Source organism: Panthera uncia, chromosome D1, assembly GCF_023721935.1.
Source record: "Panthera uncia isolate 11264 chromosome D1, Puncia_PCG_1.0, whole genome shotgun sequence".
Lineage (NCBI taxonomy): Eukaryota > Metazoa > Chordata > Mammalia > Carnivora > Felidae > Panthera > Panthera uncia.
In genome coordinates this window covers 30,923,105-30,938,099 of record NC_064808.1, presented here as the reverse complement: position 1 = coordinate 30,938,099, position 14,995 = coordinate 30,923,105, and the positions used below count along the sequence as shown (strand labels likewise).

General features: G+C 33.7%; 1 protein-coding gene across 2 annotated transcripts in view; it reads right to left on the bottom strand.

The window, feature by feature from the left end:
• The window catches only part of KIF18A (kinesin family member 18A), an 80,471-nt gene that overhangs the window by 45,244 nt on the left and 20,232 nt on the right, over positions 1-14,995 (bottom strand). For both annotated transcript variants that reach the window (XM_049648911.1, XM_049648917.1), the window contains exons 8-12: positions 14,186-14,362; positions 12,715-12,789; positions 12,399-12,511; positions 8,439-8,601; positions 3,016-3,180 (exon numbers count right to left, since the gene is read on the bottom strand). In XM_049648911.1, the coding sequence (XP_049504868.1) occupies positions 3,016-3,180; positions 8,439-8,601; positions 12,399-12,511; positions 12,715-12,789; positions 14,186-14,362 (693 nt within the window). The remainder of the gene's footprint in view (positions 1-3,015; positions 3,181-8,438; positions 8,602-12,398; positions 12,512-12,714; positions 12,790-14,185; positions 14,363-14,995) is intronic.

The following is a 14,995-nucleotide window of genomic DNA, read 5'->3' as shown; positions in this document are numbered from 1 at the left end:
TAGTCTTTTCCAGTTAGAAAATTCAATGATCCTAATGGTCTGAACATATTTGCCAAATATTCCATCCTTTCTCTTAAAAAAACAAAACCCTTCTTTAAATATTTCCTCCAATAATTTTATTCTTTTATCTTCTTGAATTACTTATCTCTTAAAAAGACAAGCCTTGAATGTATAATTATATTAGTCAACAATGGGCCTTGGCTAGCTTGTTGTCTTTGGAAAGCCAAGTTTACAATGGGAGTCTTTTCTCAAAATTAGCTATTTTAAAGCAAGTAAACAAATAAATAGATAAACAAGTGCAAAAATTTTAACTCTAACCTAAAGCCATTTTGACAATGATCATTTTGAAAACAAGACCATATTAGAGATACATGGTATCTAACGAATAAGTAAAACTTATAAATAAGTGAAACAAAACCAAAAACTACTCTAAACATTCAACACCTGCTGCCTTTCCAAGAGAAGAGGCTCTTGTGCTGTGAATGAGAAACACTTATGTGCCCAGGACTCTCAGCTGTTTTCTCAGAAAACCTGTCACTCAGCACCTGGCTTGGGTGCTCTGGTAGGTGCTCTGACGGAGGCTGCTGCATTCTATGATGAGCCCTTACAGCTTTAGATGCCTTAGACCTACGTGGAATTTTAGAAGCTACCTTTTCTAAACCTAAATAATCTCTAGTACAGTTTATTGATTAATCACTGTCTCTTTTTGCTTACTCCTCTTGTTATATAAATGTCTATTCTGTCATCTTAATATGAATACAGCATTAAAAAAAGTGTCCCTTAGTTTGCTTCTAAAGTAGATACTCTTAATGCTGATAAATAGAAAAATGACTTAAAAAAAAAGTGAAATTATATGAATGTGACCTCCCTAATCTCTGGGAGAAGATCTGTATAGCTTTTTGATCAGATTCTCAAAGGCATCTATTACCCAAAAAGGTCAGAATCACTGTTCTGGAGGAAGAATAGAAAGTGCATTTTGTAATGCAGCTGACACTTTTCTTTGGCTACTGACATGTATGTTATAGATGCTGAGAATACTATTATTTGTCAACCATCTACTATGTGTTAGGTGGTGCTAGGCCTCTGCATATAGCATCTCATTTAAATATTTAAATATATTTTGAAGACAGGAAATTAAGACAACAAAATTAAACAACTTATCCAAAATCATACAACAGTGTTAGAGGGGATATTCAACACAACTACTAAATAACAGAATGACTAACCACTCCAACTCTGAAGTCTAACCTTTCCCCAATATTTACATTCTTTCTCTGTAGGGAATATTCCAAAGTGCTTTATCAATTAAATTATATTATAAAATATTATTAAATTATGCTTTGTATTACACTTAATACCTAATCTACTGAATTAATCCAGTGGCATGCTTTCGGTAAGATACTTTGAAGACTTCTAGAATAACTGAAGTGTAGATCAAGTTGTTGGCTGACCCTCCACAAATCTCCACACTGAACAATTACTCAGTTTCTACTTGTCTTTGGTTTTCTTTTTAGGAAACAGGGTATCTGCTGTTTGTTGCTCACTGCTCCTTTCACTACCTTGACTGTCATCACTGACTGCTCCCTCTAATCTTCTCCCTCTCCAGTCTGAGCTGTAATGCTAAAAGATGGCCCCTGATAGCTATTGCTAGACAACCAGAGAATTCATTTCCCTAATCATGGTGTACTGGGTAATACCTTTTAAAATTACCTTTGAATATTAACCATTACAACTTGGATTCGTTTGTTACTGAATATACTGAGCTTTATTTTATCTGTATTGATAATCAGTCTAGTGCTTTTTTAAAAATTTCAAAGTTCTAGGACTAGATACCAATTTGCTAATACATAGTAGTGAATTTCAGAAAAGCACCACCAAAGTAAAGGCTGTAGATACTCGTCCTTAAAAAAAAAAAAAAGAGTGTAAAGAAGTTGTTCTTTTAAAGTATTAGGTACTTGGATCAAAATTAGTTACTTTGTAGTAGGCATCTACTTGTCGCTTATTATATATTCATTTCCCTCTTCTTTCTTATTAAGAAAACTCTAATTTTGTTCAGGGTGATAATGTGTCCAGCAAGAACAGTCACCTTTCCATATTCCCTTATATCTAGGGACAGTCATGTGACAATTCTAGCCAATAAGATGTCTGTTAAGAGTTTCTGGAAAAGCTTCTGCTCTCCCCCGTTTTTTTCTCTCTTCTTCTTCTTGGCCTAAGTGTGAACTTGAGGCTAAAGATGAAATGATGACATGGCAACTATGAAATGAAAAGTAGAATGATGACATTTTGGAGGTGCTATATTGGGAACGAACTGCATATTCCCAAGACTTATTGTGAAAGGAACAAAATACAGCCCTAAGTGGTAAAGGCAGTAAAGTCACATTTCTGTAACCATGCGGATGAAAAGAATTCTTATCTGATTCAGCCATTAACCATTACCCATCACTACTTTTTATAATCCTTTGCCATTCTAGGTGGAATATCTTCACTTTCGTACACACACATACAGCTTTCAAATCAGCTTTCATTAGCCATAATACAAGTAAGGGTGACTACATTTAAAACTATTTTTCCACAAAACATCAAGCATTAAAACAAATTACCTATATGATGAATCCTCAAATAGTTTGATTACTTCATTCTAACTTAAGAGCCTCCCTCTCTCTCTGCCCCTCCCCCGTTCATGCTCTGTCTCTCTCTGTCCTAAAAATAAATAAAAAACGTTGAAAAAAAATTAAAAAAAAAAAAAATTAAGAGCTACCTCATAAAAGGAAGCGATTGCTTAAGAGTAACGTCACTTAAAAGTAACCTTACTCTTCTCAAAGTACAGAAAAGGCAAATTTAATGGGTAATTAGCAAGGCAGATGGTATATTCAAATATAAATGGTAAAAAGAATCAAATCTCAGAGAGATGGAGCAATAGTTGTCTTATGAAAGATATTTACTCCATGACAAAGACAATGGGTTTAAAGAACTCAGTTTTTACAAAGTGAATCTGAACACATAAACACATCTTACCTTTGGAATATGGCCATTTTGACCTAAGAGCTCCATTTCGGATTTTACACGATGGAGCCAATTAGTATTCTCATCAAATTGCTTCAATTCCTCTTCCCTTTTCTTCTCTAGGTAGCAGCGACGAGTTTTCAACATTGCAAGTCTATGATCTCGTCGGCAAGTGGCCTGAAAAATAATGTATTTAATAGCCAGACTAATTTTTATGATATTTGATGTATGTGATATTAGCAAAGTAGTAAATTTTCTTGTAAGTTTGCCATTGTAATCTATTAAGTTAGACTATACTTTTATATTTAAATCTATTTCCCCTTTGAAATCTCCACAATACTACTGCTTGCAAGAAAATAGGAAATTGAGTTGTGACTCATTTTTATAAAATTACATGTTGAGAGTTTATGGCTTTAAGAATTTCACTGGCCAAATTGAAGACTATAACTTTGTGTGTGTGTGTGCTAAAATACATTCCATTAAGTGTTGCATATGAAAAGTTCGTACAAGGTCTGATAATTCCCACAATTTTACTCAAAATCAAAGTAGACACAAGTCCCACCTTGCCTTTCCTACAACATGAAAGATGTGAAGAAATAACTCTGCTCTGATTTTGCCCACAACGCTTTTAGATAGGCTGGTGCAAGTAACAGAAAATAAAGCTTATATCAGAGTGCTTATAAATATCTGATCTTACCTGATGATTGGTTCAGGACTCATAATGGATATTCTGAATAGTTTTGATGTTTTATGTAGGCACAAATCTGGCCTTTTGGCTCTCTTTAAAAGCTAACTTCTTCTTTCTTGCTATCTTTCATAAAAGATGTATTGAAACTTTTGGGGAAAGCCAGGCATTAAAGACATTTGCAAAAATGTGAAACAGTGTCATTCTTTTCACTATCTCTTTTGGTTTGTTTTAGAAAATATAACTCGGGGCGCCTGGGTGGCGCAGTCGGTTAAGCGTCCGACTTCAGCCAGGTCATGATCTCGCGGTCCGTGAGTTCGAGCCCCGCGTCGGGCTCTGGGCTGATGGCTCGGAGCCTGGAGCCTGTTTCCGATTCTGTGTCTCCCTCTCTCTCTGCCCCTCCCCCGTTCATGCTCTGTCTCTCTCTGTCCCAAAAATAAATAAAAAAAAAAAACGTTGAAAAGAAAATATAACTCACTAGTTTTCATTAAAGTGTTAGTTATGTTGTCATGCAATGAGCTAATGGTTTTAAAATTAACTGATACTAAATAGATTTTTATAAGTCTCAATTTGAATTTTTAATATAGGAATACTGGTAGATGGAATTCATATGAACAAAAGCTCTTTTAGGTCCTAAATAATTGTTTTTTTAAATAGGAAGGGGTCCTGAGACCTGAAAAGTTTAGAGCCACTACCTTAACAGAAGGTAGGATATGTAGCTTCTTGACTTTCTTCTGCTGTATTCAGCAGGTAGGAAAACTTAGGCAAGTTAATCTCAGTGGTTCTTTATCACCTCATCTGAAAATGAACATAAAAGTATTGTACCTGCCTGGAGGAAGGCAGTTAAATCAGATTATCTTTACTTGGCTTTAACATTTATAAATGTTGTAGGAACTCTTAGAAACCAGGGCAGGAAATGCTCTGAGGCTCTCATGGCAGCCAATAATTTAATACCAAAAAGTTCCTAACTCAAAACCCCAAAAAGTATGCTTTTGAGTTTTTACTTCTAATGTCCATCAAATGTATCCTCTATGATGGTTCCCTATGGGGACATTTTCCATCAAGGTACTCATAATAACCTACTGTTCTGAAATAAATAGCAAATAACTATCTGAGAATAAATTCTAAATATGCATGTTAAACCCTGACATTAAAGTAAATGCTTCCTGTTAAGGTTTAAAAAGAACTTTATACACTTTATTAACAAACCCCCAGAATACCACAAAACTTTTTAAGTGAGAACAAACATATAATTCTAAAATTTAGGTGTTACTACTGCTCTGTGCAAAAGGACTGCTAATGTGGTAAATAAACTCATTATTTTGCTAAAAATAATTTGCAGATTATCTTTATATGGTCATAAAATTACCCAAGAGCTTCACTTTAATTGTAATCTCAGAGTCTATACTCTGGAACCATTTCTGCCTGAATCAATGTTATGAGATTCTTTTAGCACTTCTGATAATAAACCACTTTTGGAGAGGGTCCAACACAGATATAAAATTTCTTGCCTTAGCAAGCAGTTTAGTAAAACTATAGTTTGACACTTTAGTGTGTAAAAATCAAAACAAAAACAACTCAATCTCTATAGATGTCTTCCTATGTTTTTCAATAATTTAACCCAAACCGATACACTTAGGAGGTTTTATCTCCATTGTTTACCTAGTCTCATGAAAATACCTATAAGAACTGGAACATGCAGATTGAAATGACCAAAAGTAAGAAATCATAAAAGGTAAGTGGGTTGAAAAAAAGGCAATTAAGCAGAAGAATACAGATGAAAACAGAAAAAAAAAAAAATTAAAAAAACCCAGCCAAACCCATTCCCCTACTCCATCTTACTAAGTACTCACATTTTTGGTGTCAATCATATCTAACAGTGATTTTTTAAATAGACATTTTTTGATAAGATAAGGCACAATAAATGCATACTCATAAGTAAAAATACTAATGTTGAGAGTGTAACAGCTACTGATAAGCTGGCATCAGTGATATACTAATGAATCCTTTAAGATTAGTTTCTTAGCATATCACATTTTACAATTTCATAGGCTGGAAAAAAAACTGAAATACTAGTGTTTTAAAGCACTGTTTAAAATTTGATGGCTTTCAACATTAAAACATGTGAAATTTTTATATAGAGTTGATACTTGGGGGACAGGAGAAACACATTTGGGGTAGAGGTCTAAGAGGACTGAAAAGTTATTTATAAGAGTTTTTTTTTTTTTTTTTTTAGTATTTTAATGTTTATTTATTTTTGAAAGAGAGAGTCAGAGCACAAGCAGGGGAGGGGCAGAGAGAGAGGTGACACAGACTCTGAAGCAGGCTCCAGGTTCTGAGATGTCAGCACAGAGCCCGTTGCAGGCTTGAACCCACGAACCACAAGATCATGACCTGAGCCGAAACCGGACTCTTAACCAACTCAGCCACCCAGGAGCCCCTATAAGAGACAGCTTTTGAATAAGTAATTTGCAAATCATCTCATGTATTATCTATGTAACTAATTTCATAAAATAAAAATAAATTAAGCTTATCATCAGTGAACACCAGAACTGGGGGGGAATAATTATCAAAATGTTTATTTTTCTGCTCTTTGGTGATTTGGAGTGGCATACACCTAGGAATACATTATTTTTTATCCTGTTTAGAACTCATTCTTCTTGAATGTACATCTTATTGACATCTTATTAGTCCTAGAAAATTCTAAGCCTGAAATGGCATATTATCCTTTCCCCTTTTTGCACTATATACCTCCTTCATAACAATTATTAGAAGAATGCATGCCTTTTCAGTCTGTCCTTCATGCAACAACATTTTATTTACATTTGCTATTTTTTATCCTCTATTTGACATAGTCTCCTCAGATCTCCCAGTTCAGTAATTCATCTTTAGCTGTATCTAACACATAGAAAAGGACAGAGGTAACAGGTTCTGGAATCAACTTGCTTGAGTTCAGACCATATAGGTCTGATACTAATGAGAGGTGTGACTTTGCCCAAAATGACTTCTCTGTCCTCTGGTTTCCTCATCTTAATTATGAGGATAATAACATATCCCATAGGGTTTTCTGAGAATTGAGTTAATGCATGCAAAGTATTTAAAACATTGTGCCTATAAAATGAACTTATAAACTTCAGTGAATAAATCTTTAATTTCTGGACATTTCATTTGTTTTCTTTTTGTATAATATATGTTCTTTTGACCTTTAATTCCTTTATCATTAATTCCTACTTTGACGACTTTAGTCATTTTTATAGTTTTTTTTTTTTTTTTTAACGTTTTATTTATTTTTGAGACAGGGAGAGACAGAGCATGAACAGAGGAGGGTCAGAGAGAGGGAGACACAGAATCTGAAACAGGCTCCAGACTCTGAGCTGTCAGCACAGAGCCCGTCGTGGGGCTCGAACTCACGGACTGAGAGATCATGACCTGAGCTGAAGTCGGCCGCCCAACCGACTGAGCCACCCAGGCGCCCCAGTCATTTTTATAGATTAAAAAACTTTTTTTTAATGTTTATTTTTGAGAGAGTGACACAGAACATGAGTGGGGTAAGAACAGAAAGAGGGAGACACAGAATCTGAAGCAGGCTCCAGGCTCTGAGCTGTCAACACAGAGCCCGATGCGGGGCTTGAACCCACAAACCATGAGATCATGACCGGAGCCAAAATCAGACCCTTAACCGACTGAGCCATCCAGGTACCCCAGTAGTTTTTTTAGTTTTTAAATCAGATTGCTCTAGTGTCTGAATTTTTGGGGATCCTGTCATTATTTGCTAAGTCTGCTGACTTATTTATGGTGGATTGTTTTACCATGTGTTTTGTAATTTGGACAGTGAGTTCTCATTAGTAATTTGAGTTGAGGGTCTGTTTCAATAGGCTATTTCTGTACGGCTTCTGCACGGTTACCCATAGATTATTGCTGCTCTGATACCATTTTCTATGTTAATTTTTCATTTTAAGGCTTTACTAAATAAAACATATGGATTGTAAAAATTCAAACCTCAACTCTTTGAAAAGTATATTTATAATGACAATCTTTACATGAGACTTTTTCTTACTCTAGGCGTGGTTGTCTTGCTGATTAAGAAGATGTTTCTTCAAGGTGTACCACCAATATGAACAGTGAAGGCTTCTGAGGTTCCCAGCTTTACGTGGGGTCTGCCATTTCTATCTCCCTGGTCTCCCTTCAGTCCCTTATCTAAATAGCAGTGTACATCAAAGCTAGGGTATCGGGAGTGGGCTGTGTATATGGAGGTTGTAGGGCAGTGTACAATTGCATAAAATAATAAAACCAAGTAAAAGATGGTCTGCCTTTTCAAGTACCACGCAATGGAAATTCTAACAGTGTTAGTGATAAAATATTCTTTCCTGGAAAAAAAAGATCTGAGTTTGGTCTAAGTTGTACATTATCACCTACATCTGGGATATACTGCTCCCACTGCCTCACCTTTGATACCCAACATTTCCTGAGTGCGGTAGGTTTATGTTAAGCATTCCAACAACCCTCACAGAAGCAACAGTTCCAACTGAGATTTTGTTCTTTTGGTTTCCGTTTTCTCTCTGACACCTAGGAATTTAATTTTCTGTCTTGCATACGTAACTATGCATTTGAAACAATCTTTGATACATTTCCCCCAGCATTTCCAGGTATTTGTAGTGAATGGGCGATTAGATAACATTACCTATCACATTTCTAGAATTAGAAGTCCCCATGTCTTTACAGTGCCTAAAATTTAATTATAAATAAATACCTTTTCTACCTTGTCTTCAGAACACATCATTTCAATTTGCTTATGGCACTGTTGTTGATAGAATGATTTAAGTTCATTTTCTTTTAGTAACATTTCCAACTTCAGATATTCTTGTCTAATTTCGTCTCGATTCTGGAACAAGCAGTTCAGAATTTCTTGAAATCTACCAAAATTAAAAATTAAAACACATTATAGAATCTCACTAATTTTGTGACAGATGTTACAATGTTTACCTAAAGAAATAAATGAGCAAAGGAATATATATCACTCACAGAACTAGACTAAACGACAAACAGCAAATAGGTTAGAGTGACTGTTTCCTATGAAATTACAAAATGTTTGGAAAAGAATATTAAATTATTTTTACTGTATTCTTCCTCTTTCAAGGAAGATCATGTTATTAAAAGATATGGGTATTATAAGGCCTCTATATATAAGTTATAGGTATGTAAGTCATATACTCTATGTAATCCAGCTTCTTATTAGCAAAAATATTTTGTTTGTAGGAAAAGGATGATAATTTGGACCTGTACTATCCCAATTAACAAGGCCCCAGAAGCAACACATTATTGTGTGTTGTTTTGATGTTGGCTCACTGCAAAGAAAGAAGCAGTGGGTGGCATGATCATATGGTGCCTCCATGGCCCCCTAGGGAAAGTGAGATAGCCAGTTTTTAGTTTCAGAATTTGTTACAGCAAAAACACACCATAAGGTTAGGTACCCCCTACAGCCTGGCTAAGAGTCAGCTGACACTGCCAGGACCCAAAACAACCAAGTTTGCAATGTGGCAAACCTAGAAAAGCCACTCCAGTGTCTTTCCTCCAAAGGCAATGGAGATTTAGAGAATCAAAGTTGGGGAATTTGATTCACAGCATCTCCAAACACATAAAAGGCCTCAAGCTGAGAAACTACTATAAAAGGCCTAAAAGGAACCTGCAAATCTGCATCCTCCAGGGTCACCAGAACACTGGTCACAGCAATATTCTAGTTTTGTAAGTATATATTTATGTTTTAAAATCTCAGATCAGGTAGGTCTGAGCTACAGTAACAGTATAAATAGTCACATACAGGTAAAACTCTCAAAGAAAAATTAACTGTGAAGCCTTTAAAATACAACTGTAACAAAGTATATGCATTTAAAAATAAATGTTCCTCAGCTAGAATTTTAAATGTATTTGTGAGGACCTGTGGTAAAAACATTGCCAATTTACGTCAGTAGTTCTTAATGAAACTCTATTGGGAATGGCTATAAACCACAATACATCGACTTTACTGCAGTTTTGTCAAACTGATAAATATTTCATAGGAAGTATGTACGGACATTGCAATTCCATTGTATTATATTACAACACGCTAATGCCAGTAAATGAATTGATAAGTTATCTTTAGGTTATACTCAAAGATAATTTCTCAGGTTTTTTAATAACATTTTATTCAAGGACATAGTTAAATATTGGTCAATTTTGTAATTTTGTGGTTCAGACTTATTTTAGTTGGTGGGGGTCTATTGTTTAGGATGGAAGAAAAGGTAAGTAATAGTATCAAAGGTTTCTAGAGATCTCCTTTAAAAAAAAATTTACCATTTTAAAACAGTAAGAACCCTAAGGGATTGACTCATAACTATTTTCTAGTCATTTAAAACATTCAAGTAACTAGTAACAAAAATATTTGCCAATAATTTTAGGTGATACATGATGAATATTAAATTCTACACAATTTTCGTGATACACTCATAGTGAAGTTTTATAATTATTCTGTATATAAAGAACTGTACTTTCTCTTTATGACTTCTCCTAGAATAGCTTTGATAGGCAGTAAATACTGTACATTCTTCCTTTCATCTCATTCAACCATATAAAAATGTTAAGTTTATTTTTAAAAAGACACTTTGCAAATTCATGGCATTAAAAAAGCTCTATGTAACAGTATGATGGATATGATAAAAGTTATTTCATATATTTCTTTCAGGAGACAGCTAATTTTGAGGGAAAATGACAAAGGCTATGGGGTATATAACCCGATTATTAAAGCTTCTTTGTAATACAAGTAAATTATTTAACATGTTGTACAAATTAAAACTCTAAAGGCTTTTACTCTTGGTTAAATCAGGTTGAAATGTGAAAAATACCCCCCTGAAATGCTTATTTCATAGTTCAGGCCATCTCCCTCCAGAATTATCTTACCAGAGGGAAAGGTTCAAAACTTAAAGCCATCAATTGCAGAAAAGTTTAATAAGGTTTCAACTGATAACTAAATCTGGTTAGATAGTGTTGAACAATTCCATGCAAGAAAGGAGTCCAATATATAGGTCAACTTTATGCTATATTAAAAACTGATTGTCACTCAGAGAAATAGTTGTTTAATTACCTCTTATGATATTTGTAAAATAGCATGGTATGGAAGAAAAAGATTAAGATTTAAAAGTTCTTGGCTTATCTTTGAAAAAACAATATCCCACTTCAAATTTCAAAGGATTGTTCTAGTGATCAGATTAAATTGATATGGGGCTAAAAATCATCAAAAACTATAAAGTCATCTACAAAGATAAAGTACTATTACTAGAAGTAGCAATCTTAGCATCTGGGGTCAACTGAGTCAGAAAACATTATTTTTTTCAAATCAAGGATATTTTCCATAAACTTCAAAATACAAATCCAATTTTAAAAATGGTGTCGTACCTGAAACTAGGTTGAAAGTCACTGTCAACTAGTCTTCCTTACATATAGCAAGATATCTTCTATAACCTCTAGAGTTCCAAAACAGTGTGAATAATCATTGGTTTCCAAATTGTGGTTAGTTTCTCATACTAATGATAACAGAACACTGGCTCTGGAGAATGTCAAGTAACTTTAACTTCAGTCAACTTCAATCAAGATTGAACAGATTCCTTTATTATAAGACCTCTCAGAGCCTTTAATAAACTGATATACTTTGGAAATCACCTAGAATCCTCAAGTAAGGTGTAATTTCCAAATTTGTTTGATCCAAGAATTTCTTACTGCCTTCTTAGAGCTACTCAAGATTCACAGCTTTTGAACTAGCATCCCCTTTGGGACAATTTGGAAAATTATCTTAACTGCTTAGGGGAGAAGTATTCGTGAATATCGTATTATCAACACCTTTTTTTTTTTTTTTCCCAATTACCTGCTAGGAAGCTTAGTGGGAACCTATCAAAATTCCGTATTAATTTATATCGCTGAGAGATGTCCCTTCAAATAATTAACCAAACTAAGTGAGTTATTAGAGTTATACATAGTCAAGAAAGAGTAGATAAGATTCATGTGAACTATACAAATAATGATATTATGCCAGATGAGATTGCCTGAATGTTTGTTACCCAAAATTCCTATGTTGAAACCTAACACCTAAGGTGATGTATTAGGAAGTGGGGCTGTTGGGAGGTAATCAGACGAGGGCAGAGACCCTCATGTGTGGGACTAGTGCCCTTATAAGATAGGCTGTGGAGAGAGAGATCTCCCTTCAGAGTTCATGTGAGGATTCAAGAATTGAAATCTTCAGCTGGAAAGAATGCCCTCACCCAACTATACTAGCCCCCTAATCTTGGGACTTCCAGTCTCCAGGACTGTGAGAAAGAATTTTTGTTTATTTATTTTGTTTATAAGATGCCACTCTGTGGTATTTTGTTACAGCAGCCTGAGTGGAATAAGACACCTGAGAAGAAAAATATGAAAACAGCTAAGAACTAATTTCATAAGTGACGTAACTGGCTTTACTTTCTCCATCTTATACCCAAGTCCTGGTATAATCACAACTGTGTATAATCATAACTAAAATTATCTGATCTCCGAAGTGTGCAAATAAAGAGCAATCAGTGACTTCCTGAATTCAGTTGAGAATATATATAAAGACATACTTACACAAAAAATGATGATAACATAAAATATCTGACTAAATCAAAACCATAAAATCCTCAAAATGAGATCTTAATGTCATTTTTACCTTTCAATTTCTTTTTCCTGAGGGTTTGAAATCATTAACTTTGCTTTGTTATTTTCATCAGTAAAGGCTTTCTGTTCTTCATAGGCTTTTAGTTTTTCTTTTAACATTAAAATCTAGTAGAGAGAAACACTAGTTAAAATACAAATTATTTGTCTCCATAATACATGGCTACAGAAAAATGTTAGCTGTGAAAAATAACTGAACATGCTAGATTTTCAACTATAATAGAAAAAAAATGTCAAATTTTTAAGCAATTAAGTTTGCAGAATCCCATAAATGAAGAACTAAAGGAGATTAACATAAAGAGAAGACATACCTCTTCCTTCTGCTCATTACAGATCTTTACATACCGAGTTATATGATTGTCAAGGTTAAGAACATTGCTCTTCAACTGTTAAAAGATAGAAATTATGATTGTATGTAGGTAGATAATAAGCACATAGCTATATATACATACATATATATATATATATATATATATATATATATGAGAAAAATGGCATTATATCCTCATTAATTCAGATCCATGAATTCAAAATTTGAGACAATTACAGTCATGTGATAATCATGATCATTTACGCTCATGTTCAAAATCTATGATAAGAGGACATGCTGAGCACATCTACAAAATAAATGAAATTATAAAGAAATTATCTTACTACCTGAGAAAAGATACTTTTAAGAACTTACAAAACATTCATTCACATTATAATTAAAATTGCCCATTTTCTTTTTCCTCTGACTTCTAAGAAATTTAGAGATAATTTTAAGTTTCAATCATTTTTAAGTTCAACTAGTTTTTAATGAGTTCTTATTACATTTTATCCTTTTTATAATTGTATGGGCTCTTTGGCAGCTATGGAATAGTGGGAAAACATCAAAGATATAAGTCCAAATACTTGATTTCAAGGCCCTGTCCACTTCTTACTTAACTGATTTAGAATTTGGTACTTAAAATTCTGAGTATCAATAGGTTGGTGTAAGGAATATATGAAAAACATGTGAAAAGCTTTGTGTACCCATATAATATAATCTTTCCCAATTAATTATATAAAATGTATATAGACATTTCTCTAAGGAAGACAATAACTGGCTCATCTTCATACAGTGGGAGTAGCAGAAGGGTAAGCAGGAGGAGAAATCATCATACTACCTGAACTCTAGGTTTCTTCCAACCCTGAGATCCTGTGATTTTTAAACATATATCATGTTTGACCTAAATTTCTTTAAATTGCCCCAAATTACTGGCGAGAATACTGACCTAATCAATAATTATTATATTGTTAGAGCTATATTGGTTGCATCAATATCATGAATTATTTTAAAGGGGTTATTTACTTCATAAACTGAGCCAGATATATCTATTTTACAGATGAAGTGACCGTGGCTTGGAGAAATTACCTAACATGTCCAAGGTTTTCAGGAAGAAAGGGCTAGATCTGAGCTATAGCAGATGGCATCATCCTTGGCTATAACAAATGTGTTAAAGCCTTGATCAATTACCCCAGGGTGCCATCAAAATATAATGTGCCATGATGTGAAAAAGTTTAGGAAGAAAGGCACTAAAGCATTCTAGCTTCCAAAAGACTAAATAATGGTATCTATTATATATGTAATCAAGATGCTTAATGATTTAATTGTCCAAGTAAGTGCTCAATTAACCAAGCCAATAAAGACATTTCTAACCCTGTTTGCTAATTCATTAGTAAAAATACAATATTTTTCAGAGTTATAAAAATAGTATACATCTAATGCCCTTACAACAAAGGCAGAGTAAACACACTTACAGAAGATTTAATGTCCTTTGCACGATTAGCATACTTAAGAGTGTTATATGTGTCATCGTAGAACACAGAGGAAGGACTAACAGCAGCTATCATTATAGTTTGACAGTTTCCTCCAAGAGAATCCTTTAACAAGCGAGTGAGCTTACTATTTCTGTAAGGAATATGCTGATTCTTTCTCTGAAAGAACAAAAAAAGAATTCTTATGTCATTTTCCACATTTAAATGCAAACCTGCTATCACTTCACTCTAAGAATTTAAGCACTGCCCAACTTTGCAGAGACTTATGATATAATTGGTGATTGAAATGATGATGATGAATCTTATGGAACTATTGAGTGAATATATAAAACAAATATCCTACCTAAGGATTATATCCCCATCTCAATAAACGTTAGCTAATTAAAAAAAATCAATATTGGTTTATGAGTTGTGATAAGTACACCAGATAAATGTGAAATGTTAACAACTGGGAAAACTGAATGTGGAGTATATTTAAGAAGATCTTTCCATATTATTTTAGCAACTTTCCTCTCTTAAAAAAATAAATGTCCGTTAAAAAAAAATCACCATTAAAAAAAATTAAAATACAAAAGTATTACATGCCCTATACAAATATAATAAGAATTTTGTATGGCATACAGCTATTTCTCTCATTAAATAATTAGCTAACATGGACATAAAGTAAATTAAAATTATAATTTTACAGAGACTTCATCTGAAAGGACAACAGAGTTCTAAGAGAACTTAATACTTCTAGGTTCCCCTTTACTTAAAAGATACAGTTCTGATTTTAAAGTAAAAATCAAAATT